Consider the following 22,747-nt stretch of genomic DNA (forward strand, 5'->3'; position numbering starts at 1 on the left):
GTTGCCGGTCAATGATTACTATGATTCGTGAGACTCAACTCTCCAAGGTACCAGATACAATATTGAATGATGGCTGCCCTCACAGAGTTACCAACCGGTGGTTTTAATTTCGATAATTGCCAGAGGTTTAACTATTTTTAGATATAATAATGATGAATGTTCAAATGACGCCTTTTCAGCATTATCTTTAAATATAAATTTCCCTTCTTTCAGTACCCTGGAAACGATTATCTTCTCATTTGAAAACGACAAGCAATGACTATGCAACTTTGTGTGAAAAAAATATTTATTTGTATACAAAAATGACAAATTTAACGAATTTTCATTTTGATCTACAAGAAAAAAGCTCAGAGGGTTTTCAAATGTGATGATTTCTTCAGCATTGTATATGTATTTTGTGGTGGGAGCTGTTGGTCTTCAAAATTACAGACAATAGACTCTTATTTTTTTTTTATTGTCCAAATAATTTATAATTTTAATGTCTGGCAAAGCTATTTTATTATTTTTCTGTGATGCCGTCCTACGACTTCATAAGGCTGAAGCCATTTTTCACGTCTGGACTTTAAGAGCAAATTTTGGGGGTAACTTTGAGACATAATTTTGACAAGAATTTTTTACATAGTTTCAATGTCCTACCTTTTTTGTGATTATCACTTTTACATTGTGGCGTCAGATGTTTTGTATTATGACGTCAATATTTAAAGGAACCTTTGTGATGTCCAGTAATGGCTGACAAATAGCGATAAGGTGTATTAATACAATAGAAAACCCAATTCAATTAATATTTTACTGAGTGTTTAAAAACCCAATTCATTCAAAGTAGAACCCAATTATTCATGTTATTTATTAAAACTATGCATTCTGCATTTCACAACCCTTTAAGTTGCTGTTACATTCGTTATTTATCTTGAATGATGAATTATTTTTGTGTGATTTATAAATTTCTATTTTTGTATTTTAAAGAAATCTACTTTTTGTTCTTAAAATAGAGCACTTTTAAATAAACCATTGTAATTACTCTGGAGATTTTTGCTCAATTACATGTACTTTAATGTAAATATAAATGAAGCGATAAGGGTTGAGAAGTTACAAATGGCAGATCTAACATGGGTAACTGAGTCCTTGTTTGATTCATTAAACATTTGTCCATTGCTAAAATTTGTAGCTCTTTATTTAAAACAAAAATGCACTATTTCATAAAAATTTTCTTTTTATAACACTAAGGCCAGGGTTTTTTAATTTGTTGGTTTACGGATTTTACCCATGAAAAAGTCGAGTCGGTCGGTCGGAAAAAAAAGAAAAAAAAATATCTTTCAAGACAGAAAAATATGGAAAACAAATATATATTTTATCTTTCTAACAATATGTTTGTGATGCTATTTTATCATCATTTCTTAGATTTTAGTTCGATGAAATCAGCTGTCATAAACATCGCATGACATTCTAATAATTTCCCGTAAACAAAAGGGGGGGGGGGGGGGGGTGCACGTACAAAGAAAATTAATTTCAGAAAACTTGGCGAATTATGATCTTCAAGCACAAAAACTGATAAAGAAAAAAAAATGTAAAAACGTCACGAGTATGAAAGTAAGTTTCAACACACGTGTCAACAAACGTAATAGACTCGTCCACTGGAAAAAACGAGGATATCGGGTTAATCTGTGTCATGCATTACTGTTTTCACAGTGTAGATACTATTCTGTACGCTATCCGGAAGTCGCGATTTTCGAAGCGAGAACTTTTTGGATCACATTTTAAATTTGATAGGTATACTGAATTAAACGGTAAGTTGATCATCTGTACATTGCTTAATGATTAATTCAGCTGGCATCGATATTTTCAAATGGTTAAGAATTAAATTCCGCACAATCATTATTCGTATCTTTGCCTTAATCAAGAGATTTTCAAGTGCATCACTAAGAAAAATCAGTCGGCGAACCTAAACACAATCTTTTTACCCTCTTAGTGTACAAATCAACATAAAAACCTGACTTAATTAACTAAATGAAGTATATTTCAAGTGGTGGTAAAAGTTTCAACCAGATCTTTGAAGCCAGAAATAAGAAAATTACACTTGTTTGAATTTCTCACTGTACGATCAGTCTCGCTTGTATATTTAAAACTGTATGATCAGTCTTTATGTCACTGTATTCTAGTGGTGATTTCAAAGTTATTTACGATACATTAGAAGGTGGCATTTTTCTAAATAACACAAATATATTTCAATGAATTCACATCCTGAAAACTTATGAAACATGTTTTAGCTTTATAGGGTGTACTCGACTTACTACATTAAGAATAAGGATGTTTAAATGTTGCTAAAATAAGAGAAAGGTTTGATGTATACTAGTATATAAGTTTCAGAAATGTCCTCCGTTATTCTTAAAATTGTACAAACACACAGATTTAGTTGTTATATAAAAATGCATGTATTTACACACATTCGAGGCCGTACTGTAGCCAATAATTGATCACAGATGTAGAGCTGTCTCTTTGACACTCAATTGTCCACCACTTTGTCAAGCGGGGGGTTATAGTGATAAAGAATTCCGTCTTTCCGTTCGTCCGTTGGACCGGTACAATATGTTTCGCCAGTTTGGTAAGCGCATCTTCTCATAAATAACTTAATATACATTGGGGGTTCCGGCCATTTTTAAATGGAGAGGGGATCCAATCCAGGAGAAAAGGGGATTCCATTTATGTTATCATAAATGATAATGACTGTATTGTGAACCGTCTATTTCAAATTTTAGTAAAAATCTTGTATGGGGTTACTTTATATAAGATACGGACTTGAACATTGCATTATATGGGGACACCCATCAGGTATTTCCAACACCTCCTAAACCAATCATTAAACTTTTCTGAAATTGCTCCATTTTTACTCGATTAATGCATTATGGACCTTCTATTTCTGTAAACTTACCAAAATTATATCACATGAATTATCCCCCTACGCAAAGCTGTCTTTATCCATTTTTTGTTATTTTAAAAGAGACAATCTTGATTTATGTTATCATCAATTGTTCAACGGCGGACGGTGTAAATAATCTTTAAAAATATAATAGCTAAACAGATAACTGCAACGATACACTATTACAAAGTCCACAAGCGAATCATGTATTACTTATGTTATAGTTCCCGGGATAGTTCATAATATCACATATATACACGTATATACCTTCAAATTGCTGTTGTTTTTTCTTCAAAATCACGACTGGTCATACAGTCAAAAAATCTGAAATCGCTTCTAGAATACAGTCAGTTATAGACTGATCGTACAGTAATTTATTTTAGGATCCTCAAGGAAAACTATTTTTTTATGGGAAATACGAATATTCTACTTAAATACAAAAAGAATATTGAAACAGTATATAAACTGTAAACTGATGCAAATATTTGCAATAAAAGATTATTTGCTTTGTACTACGAGAGCAAAATTGTCCATCGATTTCACTTTTTTCTACCAAGTTGATGTGATGCACACGTATATTTTATATTCTAATGTATGTTTTTGTTACAGTTACTCAAATTTATGATGCTATATACACCTTGTAGATGTTCAAAGCACTTTGTAGATATAGGAGTAAACAAATGATGAGAAAAGTTACCATAGGCAAAACCGTCCTGTTAGCCAGTTGGAAATCATCGCTTCGAAAATCGCGACTTCCGGATAGCGTACAGAATAGTATCTACACTGTGGTTTTTATCCAAATGAACGATATTTTTTATTATAGATTTATGAAACAAGATAATTCCAAATGATTATTTAATATTCAGTTCTTTAACTTGACGTCTTCCACCTGTCCACATTTGGACAAGTCTATTTCTATCAGATGATGCATCTTACGGACTGATGACAAATACGGGAAACAACTTATTTTGTAATTGGTTTTAAAGGTTACGTTTCGCAAACTTATTTGCGCAAACGACATTTCTGATTTTTCAAGGTCAGTTATACATGTTATAATTGATTTGTCTATTTTTAGAAACGTAAACTGGAAGTTTTATTTTTTACACTACAGAAAGTGTTATCAATTTTGATAGTGATAAATGCATTTCATTTCATAAATAAAAGAATATTTTAATTATTTTTCAGGGATAATGCATTTGTTAGGGTTGGCGGGAATAAAAAAGCATGAAAAGTGAATTTTATTTTTATTCTGGAAATCGGCAAAATCGAGTCGGCGAATCCGTAAACCAACAAATTAAAAAATTCTGGCCTAAAAAGAAGAGGTAGAAAAAGCACCTCAGACTTAGTTTATTAAATTATCTGAAAACTGACACATTCTAACTAATAGAGAAATGTCACCCATTATCAGTCAGAGCTCAGACATAAATAAGTCTGAATCTGCTTTTGACTTATAGATGTCTAAATTTGTAAGTTTTAGGATTTGTCTCCCTTTAATGCAAGACAAAATACGACTTAAATAAGTCAAATATTGTTAAGCAAGAAATGATTGACCAGAATCAAACAGTTGCAAATATCAACTCCTACAAGTCGATAAGTTACCAAAATTGGTCAACTTCAAGACCCAAGCATACTTATAAAAAGGTCATGCATCTAAATCAAATAATGACAACATTGAAAGCCAATGCCTTGTCTAGATCTTCTAAAGAAAAATATGAATGAGAGTCTGAAAAATCGGGGATCATGTTAATTAACCTTACAATGCAACCACCTGGATCCACACTTAATGAGGTAAAACATCTGTGTTTAGTAAGGATGTTCAATTAGATAATTAAATATAGATAGATCAAGTCCTTGTGAACTCTCAGACAGGTTTTTACTGTCAAAGGTGGTGTAGTTTGGCCACCAAGTCAAGTTAAGTTTTTTCATCAACATAAATAGACCTAAACAAGTCTGTCATTTTGTGACTTAGATAAGTCTAAAATTGAAAACACATTTTTATAAAGAATACATGTTTTAACTTCTTTAAGTCAAAAACAGAAATAGACTTGTTTATGTCTGAGCTCTGACTGATTATTATTTATTCCCTCATGGAGAAAGCAATAACTGGACATTAAATAACCATCCGTTCATCGTGATCATATATTTATAGTGACTGTTTTGCTATTTATATAGCCAAGGACAGTAGAACTATTTTACTTTAGAAGAAAAAACTGAATGTGTATAATATTAAGGGACATAGATAAGCCATTAAGATAATATACATATGCAAGTAAATAGATTACATTTGTATCATATGTATACATGTAAGTATCTTACAAATTTACTTGTACAATGTATAAGTATATACAATGTAAATATTCACTTCTTCAAGTAAATAAAAATAACCTGTACAAGTCATTGCAAGTGGTACTCATTAATGATAATTTTTAGTGGAAGAAGACGTCAAGTCTTCTGAAGACTTAAGGGGCTGACCATTGACATTGAGTCTCCGTATGCCGCATTCATTTCGTGTATTACAATTTCAAAACAACTTAGATTCCTGACACCGATTTTTACACATGATTAGGCATCTGAATCATTTAATTTGTAAATTATGATTGTAAAACAATCACTATCGTAAATATGACCCTTTTATTTATGTAAATTATTAGATTTCATCTCATCCACATGAACGTTATTTGTTTACTTGTAACAGGATGTTTTAACTGTAGATATTTGTATTACGCATGCGTGAATTTGGTATCGGGACAACTCGCCCTGTTTACAAGTTCGCCCTTGAAGTTACGAATTTGCAATCCTGCAGACAAGAAGATTTTGTTTTTATATAAATAAAAAGGATATATAAAGTGTTGTCTTTATTCATGGTTTTCCTTTGTCATGTGAATTAGATGCCCTTCGTAACATACATGTGAACCTCCCGTTTAGGAGAAAAAACTCCCGTGTATGAAATTTTTCAGACGCCATATTTGATCATTTCTTACTACTGTACGGGTGTAATTGACACCTGTGTTAAATTTTACCTGAACATCAAAGAAGATGTATAATTATATGGCTTCAATTGACAGCTTGGGTGTCAAACATACTGGTAATCAACGATGTTTACCTCCGGCTAACTGCCGTTGTGTTATCAAAACGATGTGTATTGGGAATATTGAAATACTTTTTTGTTACTTCCCTTTGTTTTATCCTGTTTTCAGTTATTTTGCTTTTAAAAATGTAAATTGTAAAAAGACTATAAATGATTAATATTTTAATCAAATAATCATAAAAGGATGTTGATTAAATGAATTTAAATGATTTTGGACAAATAAAAAAATTAAAATTTATAAATTATTTTAGCAATCTAGACCTCCTTTCAAGGATTAAATTGAAGTTTATATCATAATTTTGTTTACAACAGAATGTTGTTTTTAATTAATTTACGATGTTGCAAATATACATGTGGAGCTTATTTCTTTCTTATTTGTCTATACATTTACAAATGATAAGGAGATGAAGACATGAACAAAAATATATACAGATAAGATATATAAATATAATGATTCATTTGCTAGCAGTGAACAATCATTTGTCCAAAACAAAACAAAACAAGAAACAGATTCTTCTTATTATTTTATTTTATTCAAATAGAGAGGCAATAATGGAACTATAAACATTACAATTTGATGGAAATTTGAAGAAAAAACACAATTTCTACATCATTTGGTTACATTTATGACAAAATTTATGTCGATAAAAAAACATGATGTTTTGACCATTCAGTACTTAACCCTTTCCTCCATAATGACGCTTTTTGACGCCACCCCCTTTACTCCATAATGACGCCTGTGTAGTACCTCAGTTGAAACACTTTGACTACAAAGTGTCTGCAGTAGACTCAATAAAATTTGTATCCAATATGAAAAGGAATATCATAGGAATATTCTACTTAAATTTATTTAATGAAATATTTGTTTTTTGCAATGCATTTTAATACTTTAAAGCCTATTTTCAGCATTTTATTGAAAAATTCTATTTTGTGTTCATTTTTTACAGTGGGTTGTGATGATCTTCCAGTTAGGTTACCCTCATTTGGAGTGTTGTTCCCAACCTGTTAAAGGTCCATCTTTGTGCATAATTCAAAATTGGAAATTTCAACAAGCATCTAATATTCTTAATCTGGAAAATAAACCCTGGTCTGCTAGCTTCATGTATATTTTTTCTACCGATTTAATATATGACTAGAATCATGCAAACAGACTTAAGGAAAAGGCATGTAAGTTTATCATACAAATATGACACTTTTTCTAGACAATCCAGATCTTGCAAAATACGTCGCTAAAAATTGTAACCTTTAAAATTGTTGTGCAGTAAAAACCCATATGGGAACTTTCAAAAGTTGGCAGGTATGTAACAAGTCTTACTATTTTTATGCTCCATTTATGGGCAATATGTTTTCTAGTCTGTCCGTCCGTCCTGCTTCTGGTTATAAAGTTTATGGTCGAGGTAGTTTTTGATGAAGTTGAAATCCAATCAACTTGAAACTTAGTACACATGTGTTCCTCTTGATATGATCTTCTTAATTACTGCCAAATTAAAGATTTTACCTAATTTTCATAGTCAACTGAACATAGAAAATGATTGTACGGATGGGAAATCCATGTACTTATGACCTTTTCTTGTTTGAAGAAAAAAATACATTTTAACGATAATGGAACAAAGCAGCCTGGGTAAGTGGGGCTGCTTTTATGGTAATTCAAGTTACCTTTTATTCACCTTCTTCCACTTCAGAGCTATCAGCTCTTTGATTCTTTATTGTCTTTTATTCCAAAATTAGAATTAAGTAATATGCTTGTATATGTATTGAAAGCCATAAAAATGGCCATGAATAATATATGTGTATGATAACTGTTGAACTTAATTGATTTCTTCTGGCTTTTTCAGAAATTTGTTACTTGAACAAAAAGGTCTTAAACAACCAACTGCTTATAAGACAGGAACAACAATCTGCGGTGTTATTTACAAGGTAAGAATTTAAGGGTTCATGTTCATAGCCATGATAGAGCTGCAAAACACATGGTCTATCAAGGTGTTAAACTCACCATGTTTGCTATAACTTCACTTTTGTATAATTATGTATATAATTCGCAGTCTAAAATTGCCAACAGACATACAGCTAACAATAATTCGTCAAATATAAACACTACTTACAATATGTTTAAGTATGAGCTAACCAGAGAAATAAAATTTATGGCATATTTACATCTCAAAATTGGAAAATTTTAAGGGTTTATAAAACAAACAAAAAATTGTACAAGTAAATTTTTTGAGAATATTAAGGGGAGATTATTCAAAACCTTACAAGAAAATATGAATATGATACAAAATATAAAAATGTCAAACAATTTACTGATTCAAGTATATTATTATTAACTTCTTCAATTAAAAAAAAATATAACTTGTGCAGGTACAACAAGAATGTGTCCCCAGTACACAGATGCCCCATCCGCACTATCATTTTTTATGTTCAGTGGACCGTGAAATTGGGGGTAAATCTCTAATTTGGCATTAAAATTAGAAAGATTATATCATAGGGAACATGTGTACATGTACTAAGTTTCAAGTTGATTGGACTTCAACTTTATCAAAAACTACCTAGACCAAAAACTTTAAACTGAAGCCGGACAGACAGATGGACTGACGAATGGATGGATGCACAGACCAGAAAACATAATTCCCATTAATGAGGCATAAAAAATGTACCCCTGACTGATAGTTATAGTAGATTTTTATTCTATCTGCACTTGGAAAAATTGAAAAGGGTTGATATTTTCCTATTTTGGACAGAAAATTCCCCAGATTTGTGAGCAAGATGAAAAGTTGTAAGAGTTGAGATAATAAGCTAAAATGCAAAAGAATATGGTCATAAAATGGGATTTATGATGCTGATAACAAAAACATATTTTTCTGTAGATTTGATATTTTGATCCATTAGATATTTCCTTACTGTATAATTGTAGGATGGTGTAGTACTAGGAGCTGATACCAGAGCCACAGAAGATACTATTGTAGCTGACAAAAACTGCAGTAAAATCCATTACATATCACCAAATATATAGTAGGTTCATTTCCTTTATTTTCAAGTACACGAAGTATGATGAAAGAATAGTGTTTTTTTAAAAGATTAATATTTTAGTGATGTCTTTGTTTTAATGAAAATATACAAAAAATTGCAATATATCACAGATTTTGCAAACTTGCCATTTTGTGTTTTGAAAATATTTTCCTACCTCAGATTAGTTTTTATGCCAAATTATTAAAAAAATTTAATATAATGAAATTTAATGTAAATATGTATTTGTTATGAATAAAAATAATATGGGGGAGCCACTTTGTTAGACACTAACTACCCACAGTATAAAATTTTCAATTTAGTTATATAATTGTCCAAAAATTAGAATGAAAATGCAACCACCACAATTAATTTGGTCACCATTACAACCTATTTTGGAACAGCCTTTGCAATAATGTGTAAACAGATTGGAGAAGCAGGTGGTTTAACTATGAGTAGATCTGTATACCTATTAAATTACAATGCCTACAAAAAAAAATATCTAGTGGTTAACCCTTTCCTCCATGGATTTTTTTTTCTTTCATATATACCTGATTTGCATATAGGATTTTTTTCAGTTAAAAAACATCAGTTTTAAAGTGTTAATGCATTATGAAAACCAATATTTCATCAATGAAATTCAAGTCAGATAATTATCATGAATATCCTTTTCATATTGGATACAATTTTTTTTAAGTCTGATGCAAACGTTTTGTAGTCAAAGCATTTCAACTGAGGTACTACACAGGCGTCAAAAGGCGTCATTATGCAGTAAAGGAGGTGGCGTCAAAAGGCGTCATTATGGAGGAGTGGGTTAATCCACAGAATATACCATACTGTCGATTCATGATTATTACATGTATTAGTTGGATACCAATTTTCGTGGATTTGTGGGTATTTATAGGTAAACCACGAAATTGAATGTTCAACAAATGACAAGTTTCGCTTAGGATTGTTGTACACAGACTGGCAAAACCACAAAATTAAATATCCACGAATATGTTTTCCTTAATCCACGAAATGGTCACTCACTAATATAAATGAATCCTCAGTATACATTTGTTTATGTATTTTACAGTTGTTGTGGAGCTGGAACTGCAGCTGATACAGAAATGACCACTAATATGATTTCCTCTCAGCTTGAACTTCATCGTCTTAATACTAACAGAATGCCTCGTGTATGTACAGCAAATCGTCTCCTCAAACAGATGCTGTTTAGGTAATAGTAACAAAATTTGATGTACAGAAATATCCACGATTTTGGAGCAACGTTGAACAAAAGTTGGTTATAAAAAAGCTGTGGTATATACATGATTTTCAATGAGACAACTCTCCACAAGAGATGGTTGTTTGCTGAAACATTGTAATTAAGATTGACACCATCAGTGGGAAGGAAGAGTAACAGTTTTTATACTATATATACAAAGATTTGATTGAAACAAACCACCAAATTAATGATTTAATTTTTAAAAATTCGCCTTTAAGGGGAGATAACAGTTACTCCCATTAGAAATATCTTTTTTTCTAAAATGATTTTTCAGAGTGACCTTCTCATGTTTAAATTTATTAAATTTTGTTTTATTTTCTAAAATACAGCCTTTTCCCCTGTAAAATCCTATAAAATGTGCCATTTTTTCTCAACCTGTGCAGTGTTCTAGTCAAAATTTTAAAAGGCAGGGTGCTAGTCAGAAAAAGGGCAATTTTACATGTAAATGTCATTGAAAAAAGTGCGATTATTTTACCCTCATATGTCAAAAAATACATTATAAACAAAATACTCTTTACAAATCAAGCACTATGGTAAAATCAGTGTGGCTAGAAAATACAAGCTATGTGACCTATTACTTTATTATAATTTTGATGATAGCAAAATATTAACTACACAATGTACATGTTGCTGAAGATTGATATACAGATATTACATGTACAACTTTAATGTTTTCTATGTGCAGGTACCATGGTCACATCAGTGCTGCCCTTGTACTGGGAGGGGTTGACAGTACTGGACCACACTTATACAGTGTATACCCGCATGGATCTACAGACAAGTTACCCTATGTTACAATGGGTAGGTGTAATTACCAGTTTATTTTGAAAAAATGTTGTGGTTACAAATGAAATATATTTTTTCCGTTGTGTTTGGAATATCTATTAAAATGTTTGTCTTCTTGCTATTTTACACAATCTCAATAATTTGAAAATGTCCACCACTATGGCTAATCCATTTAAATTGATGATATTGGGAAGGACGGGACAGCCAAAATCACTCATAACCAGCATACTATGTTTAGTTTTATATACATTAAATGGACATATATAGATATAAGAAGATGTGGTATGACCATAAATCACCCACAACCCATGTCCAAAAATAAAAAAAAACTATCCTCCTACATTTTAATGTATTAACCTTAATACAAAGTACAGTAGTTTAGTGTCCAGTTTTAAAATTCACTTCACTTCAGCTGTATAAAAAGACTTGATGATACTGTTAAATATTGGCTTAAACTAATTACCTTGAGATTTGTAACACTCAGACAAAGGAGTATGTTCGATAAGGTCCTAAAATGGCCCACTTTTTTAGTGTAAATTTCAAATTCGGATTTATTGACCAATATCACGATAAATTATAGCTAATACATTGACTAGATAGGATATAAGCCATTTTGTTTAAAATTTTACGTTTCTGCGTTTCATTATGACGTCACAAGTTGTACTCATATTGATTTTTCACGAAAAAATCAATGAAAATGGGTAAATTTCCAAGGATTATTTGACAGGAAACATAGAGCGCATACGTCGACAACAAAGATCTTTTAAAATAATGTTTGTGAAGACATTTAACATGTCTTATTTGAATATTAAGCTTGTCGACGCCTGCACTCTATGTTTCCTGGTCCTTTATTTGGTTCAAATCCCGCTGATTTTGTCATATTTCACCAAAATCCCTTATCTTGACCGTTTTGGAATGTAAAAATCGTTGTTTTAGAATTAAACTTTGACAAAAACAGCTCTGTTTAACTTTTTCACATGTCTTTAAGGCAACTTAAAACAATTATTGTCTTGTAACCATGAACTTTATAATTGGGGCCAAATATGGCACTTACCGAACTTACTCCTTTACATGTGTAACTATTGGCAAATACATAATCATATTTATAGTTACTACAAAACAATGTTAACATAGAAACATATAATTTATAGTTTAATTACAATATTTTAATTAATACACCATCTGTATTTTATTATCTTTTTCTAGGTTCTGGATCCCTTGCTGCTATGGCTGTATTTGAAGATGGTTTCAAACCAAATATGGAGGTAGCAATTTATTTCTTTGTAGAGTTAAAATCTTTGTTATTTTTTTGCTCACTGACCAAAAAGGTCCTATGTGATCTTATGCCACCATTTGGCTTCCATAATCGCTTGTCTCCATCGTCGTCTGTTGTCGTCATAAACTATTTCAAGAATTTTCTCCTCTGAAACTACTTGGCCAAATACTTAACAACTTTTATGAATGTTCAATAAGGTATCTTGTGTAAAGATTGTATTCTTGGATTTGATCCATTTAAAAACATTTGGGCAGTTTCTAAAAATAGAACATTGAGGTCAGACAAAAATTTTGGCGTTCATCTCAAAAACTAAAGCAGTAAGTGCAAAACTGACATAGTTGAAAGTGTTAAATAGGTTTCTTCAGACAACTTGGGTAACTGTCAAGACATAGTTAATTTTTTAGGAAATTTTACTTTTTGGGTTATGTATTATTATAAGACCGCAAAAATTGAAAATTTTTTAGTCGTATATTGGTATGACGTTGGCGTCGTCATCGTCGTCATCCAAGGACATTTGGTTTTTGCACTATAACTTTAGTAAAAGTAAATAGAAATCTTAGAAATTTAAACACAAGGTTTATGACCATAAGGTTGGGATTGATTTTGGGAGTTTTGGACCCAACAGTTTAGGAATTAGGGGCCAGAAAAAGGTCCCAAATAAGCATTTTTCTTGGTTTTTGCACAATAATTTTAGTATAAGTAAATAGAAATCTATGAAATTTTAACACAAAGTTTATGACCACAAAAGGAAGGTTGGGATTGGGAGTTTTGGTCCCAACAGTTTAGGAATTGGGAACCAAAAGGGTCCAAAATTAAACTTTGTTTGATTTCATCAAAAAATTAATTATTGAGGTTTTTTGATATGCCAAATCTAACCGTGTATTTAGATTCTTAATTTTTGGTCCTGTTTTTAAATTGGTCTACATTAAGGTCCAAAGGGTCCAAAATTAAACATAGTTTGATTTTAACAAAAATTAATTCTTGGGGTTCTTTGATATGCTGAATCTAAACATATACTTAGATTTTTAACCGGATTTTTGTGACAAAAATGTCGGTTAGTGATTTGGGGATGTACGGTGGGCGGTCGGGCAGTCGGGCGGGCGGGCAGGCGGCAATCAAATGTTGTCCGTGCATTAACTCATGAACCGTTCAACCAAAGCTTTTAAAATTTTAATATGTTGTTACTGACAACTAAATGAAGGTCAAGTTCAATAATGGCGATTTTGACTTTAACCGTTCAGGAGTTATGGTTCTTGAAAGATTGAAAAATGAAGTTTCCAGTCGTGTCCGTGCATTTACGCATGAACTGTTCTACCAAAGCTTCCCAAATTTTAATATGTTGTTACTGATGACAAAATGGAGGTCAAGTTTAATAATGACGATTTTGACTTTTACCGTTCAGGAGTTATGGTTCTTGAAAGATTGAAAAATGGAGTTTCCAGTCGTGCCCGTGCATTTACGCATGAACTGTTCTACCAAAGCTTCCCAAATTTTAATATGTTGTTACTGATGACAAAATAGAGGTCAACTTCAATAAAGACGATTTTGACTTTTACCGTTCAGGAGTTATGGTTCTTGAAAGATTGAAAAATGGTGTTTCCAGTCGTGTCCGTGCATTTTCTCATGAACCATTCAACCAAAGCTTTTGAAATTTTTATATGTTGTTACTGATGGCAAAATAGAGGTCAAGTTCAATAATGACGATTTTGACTTTTACCGTTCAGGAGTTATGGTTCTTGAAAGATTGTAAAATGGCATTTCCATTCAAGTTGTTGCATTTACTCATGAACCATTCAATCTAAGCTTTTCAAATTTTAATATGTTGATACTGATGACAAAATGGAGGTCAAATTTGATATTGACGATTTTCACTTTCACCATTCATCAGCAATGGTTCTTGTGATATTGCCAGGACACAAATAAATATTAATAAATCCGGTTTGCTGTCGTTGTGACAGCCTCTTGTTGATTATGTGCCCAGTTTTCAAGTTGGTCCCAATCGGGGTCTAAAATTAAACTTTGTTTGATTTCAACAAAAATTGAATATATATATATATGGGGTTCTTCAATATGCTGAATTTAACCATGTATTTAGATTTTTAACCGGATTTTTGTGACAAAAATGTCGGTTATTGATTTGGGGATGTACGGCGGGCGGCCGGGCGGGCGGCAATCAAATGTTGTCCGTGCATTAATTCATGAACCGTTCAGCCAAACCTTTTAAAATTTTAATATGTTGTTACTGATAACTAAATGAAGGTCAAGTTCAATAATGACGATTTTTGACTTTTACCGTTCAGGAGTTATGGTTCTTGAAAGATTGAAAAATGGAGTTTTCAGTCGTGTCCGTGCATTCACGCATGAACTGTTCTACCAAAGCTTCCCAAATTTTAATATGTTGTTACTGATGACAAAATGGAGGTCAAGTTCAATAATGACGATTTTGACCTTTACCGTTCAGGAGTTATGGTTCTTGAAAGATTGAAAAATGGAGTTTCCAGTTGTGTCCGTGCATTTACGCATTTACTGTTCTACCAAAGCTTCCCAAATTTTAATATGTTGTGACTGATGACAAAATAGAGGTCAAGTTAAATATTGACGATTTTGACTTTCACCGTTCAGGAGTTATGGTTCTTGAAAGATTGAAAAATGGTGTTTCCAGTCGTGTATGTGCATTTTTTCATGAACCATTCAACCAAAGCTTTTGAAATTTTTATATGTTGTTACTGATGACATACTAGAGGTCAAGTTCAATAATGACGATTTTGACTTTTACCGTTCAGGCGTTATGGTTCTTGAAAGATTGTAAAATGGCGTTTCCATTCACGTTGTTGCATTAACTCATGAACCATTCAATCTAAGCTTTTCAAATTTTAATATGTTGATACTGAAGACAAAATGGAGGTCAAATTTGATATTGACAATTTTCACTTTCACCATTCCTCAGTAATGGTTCTTGTGATATTGCCAGGACACAAATAAATATTAATAAATCCGGTTTGCTGTCGTTGTGACAGCCTCTTGTTAATATTTGGGCCCAGTTATCAAATTGGTCCACATTGAGGTCTAAAGGGTCTAGAATTGAACATTATTTGATTTCATCAAAATTTGCATTCTTGGGGTTCTATGATATGCTGAATCTAACCATGTATTTAGATTTTGGATATATTGGACCATAATAGGTAAATGTCCAATTTATAAATTTTTTAAGTTTTTAAGTTTAAGTTCTTAGACCACATTTATTCTGTGTAAGAAACCTATGTTGTGTCAACTATTTAATCACAATCCAAATTCAGAGCTGTATCAAGCTTGAATGTTGTGTCTATACTTGCCCCAAGTGTTCAGGATTCGACCTCTGCACTCTGCAGTCATATAAAGCTGCGCCCTTCGGAGCATCTGGTCTTTAATTTTATTATAGAAACACTTAAGTGTAAATGACAAAATTGTTCAACAAATAAGTCAAATGCCTGAAACTGAAATTGCATGTAATAACATTAACAGTACCAATTTTCCTGCACCAGATGCGCATTTCAACAATACATGTCTCTTCAGTGATGCTCATGGCCAAAATATTTGAATCCAAAGCTTATATAAAAGATGAAGAGCAATAATCCAAAAGGTCCAAAAAGTATAGCCAAATAAAAAATGTAAACTATATCAGACTCATGAAGAGCCTCTTGTTATTTTACTCCAGTGGATAGAATTAATTAGGTTAAAAGTAAAAAATATAACACCCTAGATCTCATCTGCCTGATGAATATTAGTATTTGTATAACCTTTTATACTGTGGATTCATTATTATTGGTTGGAGACTAATTTTCCGTTGATTTCATATGACATATGAATGACAAAATGTTTATAGACTTGTACGTAGACTTTGAAACATGAAATTGAAATTCACAAACATGCAAGTTTTACTTAATGTACAGTGGTACTAATAAAAATTAATGAATCCACATTATGTAAATTTAAATCAAGCAGTTTTATCTAATACTCAATTAATATTATAACTATATATACATTGGACAGGTATTTAGATTTAATTTTGAAAATAAAGTGATTTTAATCAAATACTGAATAAATATTACAATTATAAGTACATGTACTGAGAATATGTGCAATAAAAATGTAGAAGTACCAATATACAAGATTTGTTTGAAAAGAAACAATATTCAGATATGAGTATTTACTCAATTAGATACATTTTAATTTACAAGGCTTTATCCATATTTTTACAAATGATAATTTAACCATACAAATTTTGGCAATACATTAAATCAATTGTTTGATTAAAACTGTCGTCTTTCATACTTTAATAACACATGATTTATCTACATTTTGAAATTTTATATTTTACAGAAAGAAGATGCCATGAAGTTAGTAAGAAATGCTATTGCTGGGGGTATCTTTAATGATTTAGGATCTGGTAGCAATATTGACTTATGTGTGATCACTAAAGACAAAGTAGAATACTTACGACCTTATGACGAAGCTAATCTCAAAGGAAAGAGGTAATTAAAGCTTACACCTATACCTACCTTATACATATTAAAACTATATGGATTCAACTTTTAACATTACACAAGAAATCATTAATATGCCAGTTTGACACTTTTTTAGCAGGCAAATAAACATATAATGTATTTTTTTAAGCTCCCAGTAGTTTTCTTTTAATTCTCCATCACTGGAATAACAAAAAAAGGTAAAGACAATAATATACCCTGCACATCAGTTCTGAAAAAAAAGCACCTTTAAAACTGTGATAGCAATATGGAAAGATAGATTCAAGAAAAACTAGACAAAAAAATACCACATGAAAGACTGCTTTCAGTTATCAAATGCTTGTCACTAATTATTAAGAAATAATAAGATTCTTAAAAAAAGCAAGAGGTAAATACAATATAGCTGATATGACCATGAAACATCCTTAAATGATTTGGATTTACACATAAGAGAAAAAGAACTATAAGAGAGAAAAACTGTGCTTTTTGTGCAGTCAAATTGCATTGACTGTTTTTCTCCTTGTTTGTGGTATTGATAATATAGAGTTTTATTTTGGCATCAATAAAGAATACAGGGTTCCAGATATTTTGTTGTTTTTAACTTCAATTTTATTTGTACTCCACTCAAATTGAAATTCGATAGAAATGCTTCAATAGACCTTGCATTGTGAATGATTCTAATTTTTTATTTAGATTTTTTCCATATATTTTCATGACATCTTTATATATATCTTTTACAAGCACTATATTTTGATTCTACAAGTACCAGTACATGTATCTCATTGTTTTTCCTTTTTTTTTCAGACAAGGAGTATATAGATACAAGAAAGGTACAACTGCCGTATTGAAAACAACACAGAAGAAACTGGATTTTGATGTTGTTAGAACAACTGTACGAGCTGAACCAATGGAAACATAATAACATTTCTGTCAGTTTATTATTTAAAAGTGCTGTTATCATCTTAGGAATTGAACATTTATATTGTGATGAATAAAAATACAATTCATTTCATTTAAAACTATATTTTGATATTGATATGTTTTCTTTTCAATATATGTTTTTTACTTTTATCATACACCTCACTATTTAAACAATTTTCTTGCAAATAGTCTGTTTAGCTTTGATATGGTCAAGGGAATGCAATCTAATTGACAAATACATGTACTGAAGATCTGCATGTGGACAGATATTTTGTTATATTCATTTAAAAAGATACGTAAAAGATACCTACGAGACAAAGTAAAAAATAACCTACAAAGTGTTGGCTAAAAAGAAAAAAACCAGACAAACAACAGTATACAAAACACAACATAGAAAACTAAAGAATGAGCAACACATACCCCAACAACATTTTTGGGATTGATCTCAGATGCTCCAAAAGGGTAACCCGATCATGCTGCACATATACATGATATAGCACCATTGTGTTGCTCATGCCAGTACAAACCTGGTGATTAGTTTAATTCAGAAGGTCATATTCTGGAAAAGGATGATATTGTAGAAACAACTATTAGAACATTTGAGTCATCATCTGTGAAACAATGGGTCAATGAACTTGTGATGGCATCAGTAAAATTTATCAAGAATGATTTCAACTTCACCATGTGAGCAGCAACCCTCTATCAAGGAAATACAAGCCCTTGAATGTTGCATCAACTAGGAGATATATACTCTGTATGCAGGTGTTGTTTATGTTACCTTGAAGTTTATTTATTATAGATATGATCATTTGATGAATTGTTGTCCTGGTACAAACAGCAACTTTTCATCAATTTCCTGACAAAACCTTAACCCATAAGGAATAAGCTTGACAATGCCCCATCTATTTTAGGGTTGAAGGTCAAGGCCGTAGTAACTATATAGATGAGACTGAAATTTGGGCAAAGTTTTGTTTCTTGATGTTATCTTTTGAATCATAAATGTCAAAATTTTACCATGCTTTTTGTGACTGTCCCATGTGGTTTGGATGACCCTAATAAAGTCAGTGCCATAGCAGCTATTATTTACTGACAAGGTTTCTGTGTACCTTTTTTATACGACCGCAAATTGAAAATTTTTTGGTCGTATATTGGTATCACATTGGCGTCGTCGTCCGAATACTTTTAGTTTTCGCACTCTAACTTCAGTAAAAGTAAATAGAAACCTTTGAAATTTTAAATCAAGGTTTATGACCACAAAAGGAAGGTTGGGATTGATTTTGGGAGTTTTGGTCCCAACATTTTAGGAATTAGGGGCCGAAAAGGGCCCAAATAAGCATTTTCTTGGTTTTCCCACTATAACTTTAGTTTAAAGGGGCACTAGCTACGAGATATATCAAAAATATAAAGTTTGATTTTTTTTCTGTTCAATCAATAATGAAAGTGAAATAGTGAAATAACAATTCGCTTTTTGCAGCTAAAAAGGTTCAATTTTGTCAATTTACGCTAAGAAACATTGATAATTAGTAATTCACTTGCAAGTGAATGAGTCGACCTCTTTAAATTCGTATTCATGTGAACTTCAATTTAACCCCTAACTTGAGTTTGACAACGCACGCATTGTACGTGTACTGGTTATTTAAAGAAAAAGAATGTCAACAATGAAAGTGAAACTACGATAAATCATTCGATTACTAATTCGATACACATAAAATCATTCGTATACGGTTAAAAACAATGAGAAACATCTATTTCTAATCTTTAAAATAAAATCAAACAGACCTATAAAAATCCAATTGCACGTGTTGGTTTAATCTATTCATATCTTTATTTATGTTTACATCGCTTATATGGTCATCTGAGGTCAAATCGGTAGGTAATTAGATGGCGTCTGGACTAAAATACACACGAAACGAACCTATACATTATCTACCCCATGCTCTGTAAACTGTTTATTTTACACTTTTGATAGTTTGGATAAATGTTTTACATTGTTATAAATCAAATATGAGAACTTGAGTCAAATCGGTGACCATGAATTTGACAGCTAGTGCGCCTTTAAGTGAATAGAAATCTATGAAATTTTGAGACAAGGTTTATGACAACAAAAGGAAGGTTGGGATTGATTTTGGAAGTTTTGGTTCCAACAGTTAAGAAATTAGGGGCCAAAAAGGGGCCCAAATAAGCATTTTTCTTGGTTTTCACACCATACCTTTAGTGTAAGGATGGAAGTAATATTTAGAAGGAATAACAACGACTAATTAGCATGTATTTATAGCATGCTGAGCTCTGTACTAAAGTCATACGATTTCATCCAATTATAGTCTCAGCGGTAAGACGCCTTTGGTTACTATCTGCGTTACCGCGGTTGTAAAAGGCATCTGGAATTTCTTATCAGTCACGTGGTTTTATCGAGTCCGGTAATTATAGCGCACCTGTGGGAAATCCCTAGTTTATTAATAACAAGGTAGCGCTGTATCACATAGAATATCTACCTTTAGAAAGAAATCGAATGGTGAAAAAAACTTGAAAAACGGACGAGAATTGTTCAAACTACAGCAGTTTAACATGGAAAATTGTATTTAATTTAGCATATTTTTGCTTTTTACCGTTTGTTTTAAACTGTTCTAAAAGTATTTTCCGGTTAAAAGCGGATCCCGAGTTAAACAGTTAAATACCGATGAATCGATCAGGTTTCACATGATGTTTAACAAAATAATGTAGGCAAATGTAGGCATAGATTTTTTTACTGTTGAAATGTGCAAAGTTTATCGAGATTGAATGAAATAATATTTACTTTCAAGTATTCTAAATTTATGTATATGTCATAAATGTCATTGATTGCATTATTGAAACTGGACAACTAAAACGGGGATAATATTTTCGTAAATATATATTTAAAAAGTGTTTATTGTGGAATGCTTGTATTAATATAATAAGCTATACAGCAAAAAATATAACAAACCGACGAAATGGGCTTGCATCTATCTGTCTTACGGTAAATTCATTTTTACACAAATTAGTTTATGTATCAAGAACTTAAATTGAAGGATAGAACCGTTTAGAATTGTTAATAATTTAATTGACTATAAATACACGAGTGATTTAGATTTTTCGTATTTAATAAAGGGTGTCCAAACGTATTTTTTTGTACAGTCATCTTCTTAACTTTATACGGAAATGGTTTTTTAATTGTCTGTAAATTTTAAAATTGAAATGACACAACTTTGTTCTCCAATTTCGTATGTGATAGCTGTCGGTTTTAACTATTAAGTTCAAACTAACCAAAAATAGGGAAAAATTGGACTAAAATAAAGATTGAACGAATGACTCTTTTCGGCAGCGTACATCAACGGAATTTAACGAATGGACTATTCGGGTTACTTCACATGTATATTCGACAAAAACTTGTCTGTTCGTAGTTCTCCGTGAACACGAAAATGACCGATAAGTGTCAGTGATTTGATCGATCACATGCGGAGAATAAACTTCCATGCCAGATATTGAACCAATTAACGAGTTATTGAAAGATGGGCGGTAACGCAGATGAAACCTTTGAAGTGACGACGATGTTATTCCTTCCAATATTACTTCCATGGTATAAGTAAACAGAAATCTATGAAATTTAAACACAAGGTTTATGACCATAAAAGGAAGGTTAGGATTGATTTGGGGAGTTTTGGTCCTAATAGTTTAGGAATAAGGGGTCCAAAGGGTCCAAAATTAAACTTTGTTTGATTTCATCAAAAATTGAATAATTGGGGTTCTTTGATATGCCGATTCTAACTGTGTATGTAGATTCTTAATTTTTGGTCCTGTTTTCAAATTGGTCTACATTAAGGTCCAAAGGGTCAATAATTAAACTTAGTTTGATTTCAACAAAAATTGAACCATTGGGGATCTTTGATATGCTGAATCTAAAAATGTACTTAGATTTTTGATAATTGGCCCAGTTTTCAAGTTGGTCCAAATCGGGGTCCAAAATTAAACTTTGTTTGATTTCATCAAAAATTGAATAATTGGGGTTCTTTGATATGCCAAATCTAACTGTGTATGTAGATTCTTAATTTTTAGTCCCTTTTTCAAATTGGTCTACATTAAAGTCCAAAGGGTCCAAAATTAAACTAAGTTTGATTTTAACCAAAAATTGAATTCTTGGGCTTTTTTGATATGCTAAATTTAAACATGTACTTAGATTTTTGATTATGGGCCCAGTTTTCAAGTTGGTTCAAATCAGGATCCAAAATTATTATATTAAGTATTGTGCAATAGCAAGAAATTTTTTGAATTGCACAGTATTCAGCAATAGCAAGAAATCTTCAATTGCACAGTATTGTGCAATAGCAAGAAATCTTCAATTGCACAGTATTGTGCAATAGCAAATATTTTCAATTGCACAGTATTGCGCAATAGCAAGAAATATCTAATTGCACAATATTGTCGAATAGCAAGAAATTTTCAATTGATTGGAGTTATCTTTCTTTGTCCAGAATAGTAGTTGAATCAACTTAAATCATTGTTTTATACAATGTACAATGTATATTCACTTTTACTACCAACTGATAAATTAAAACAATCTTTACCATTCAGTGATAACAAGCACCTTTTGCTTTTGTTACATTTTAATATTTTATGATGTATTTAAATGAGTAGTTATTGTTGCAAACTCCATTAGAAATTTGAATTGAGATCAGTTTTCGAAAAAAGGAAAGGGGATGTGAAAAAAAGGGGGGGGGGTGTTAAATTTTTCTCATTTCAGATTTCATAAATAAAAAGAAAATTTCTTCAAACATTTTTTTGAGAGGATTAATATTCAACAGCATAGTGAATTGCTCAAAGGCAAAAAAAGTATTTTAAGTTCATTAGACCACATTCATTCTGTGTCAGAAACCTATGCTGTGTCAACTATTTAATCACAATCCAAATTTAGAGCTGAATCCAGCTTGAATGTTGTGTCCATACTTGCCCCATCCGTTCAGGGTTCAACCTCTGC

General features: G+C 31.5%; 1 protein-coding gene across 1 annotated transcript; it reads left to right on the plus strand.

Moving 5' to 3' along the window:
* Positions 1-15: 15 nt before the first annotated feature.
* LOC139512679 (proteasome subunit beta type-7-like) lies at positions 16-17,855 on the plus strand. Its single transcript, XM_071300471.1, has 8 exons — positions 16-125; positions 7,838-7,919; positions 8,914-9,011; positions 10,084-10,224; positions 10,958-11,073; positions 12,265-12,323; positions 16,694-16,845; positions 17,641-17,855. The coding sequence occupies exons 1-8, from the start codon at positions 67-69 to the stop codon at positions 17,753-17,755; spliced, it is 822 nt and encodes a 273-aa protein (XP_071156572.1). The 5' UTR covers positions 16-66; the 3' UTR covers positions 17,756-17,855.
* The last annotated feature ends 4,892 nt before the right edge of the window (positions 17,856-22,747 follow it).

The sequence above is a fragment of the Mytilus edulis genome, chromosome 2, assembly GCF_963676685.1.
Source record: "Mytilus edulis chromosome 2, xbMytEdul2.2, whole genome shotgun sequence".
Lineage (NCBI taxonomy): Eukaryota > Metazoa > Mollusca > Bivalvia > Mytilida > Mytilidae > Mytilus > Mytilus edulis.

Excerpts from the sequence above, each read along its gene's own strand:
- LOC139512679 (XM_071300471.1), top strand. The coding sequence starts at position 67 with ATGATGGCTGCCCTCACAGAGTTACCAACCGGTGGTTTTAATTTCGAT. Across the intron at positions 7,920-8,913 it reads TCTGCGGTGTTATTTACAAG|GATGGTGTAGTACTAGGAGC; the intron begins GTAAGAATTTAA and ends GTATAATTGTAG. Across the intron at positions 9,012-10,083 it reads TACATATCACCAAATATATA|TTGTTGTGGAGCTGGAACTG; the intron begins GTAGGTTCATTT and ends TGTATTTTACAG.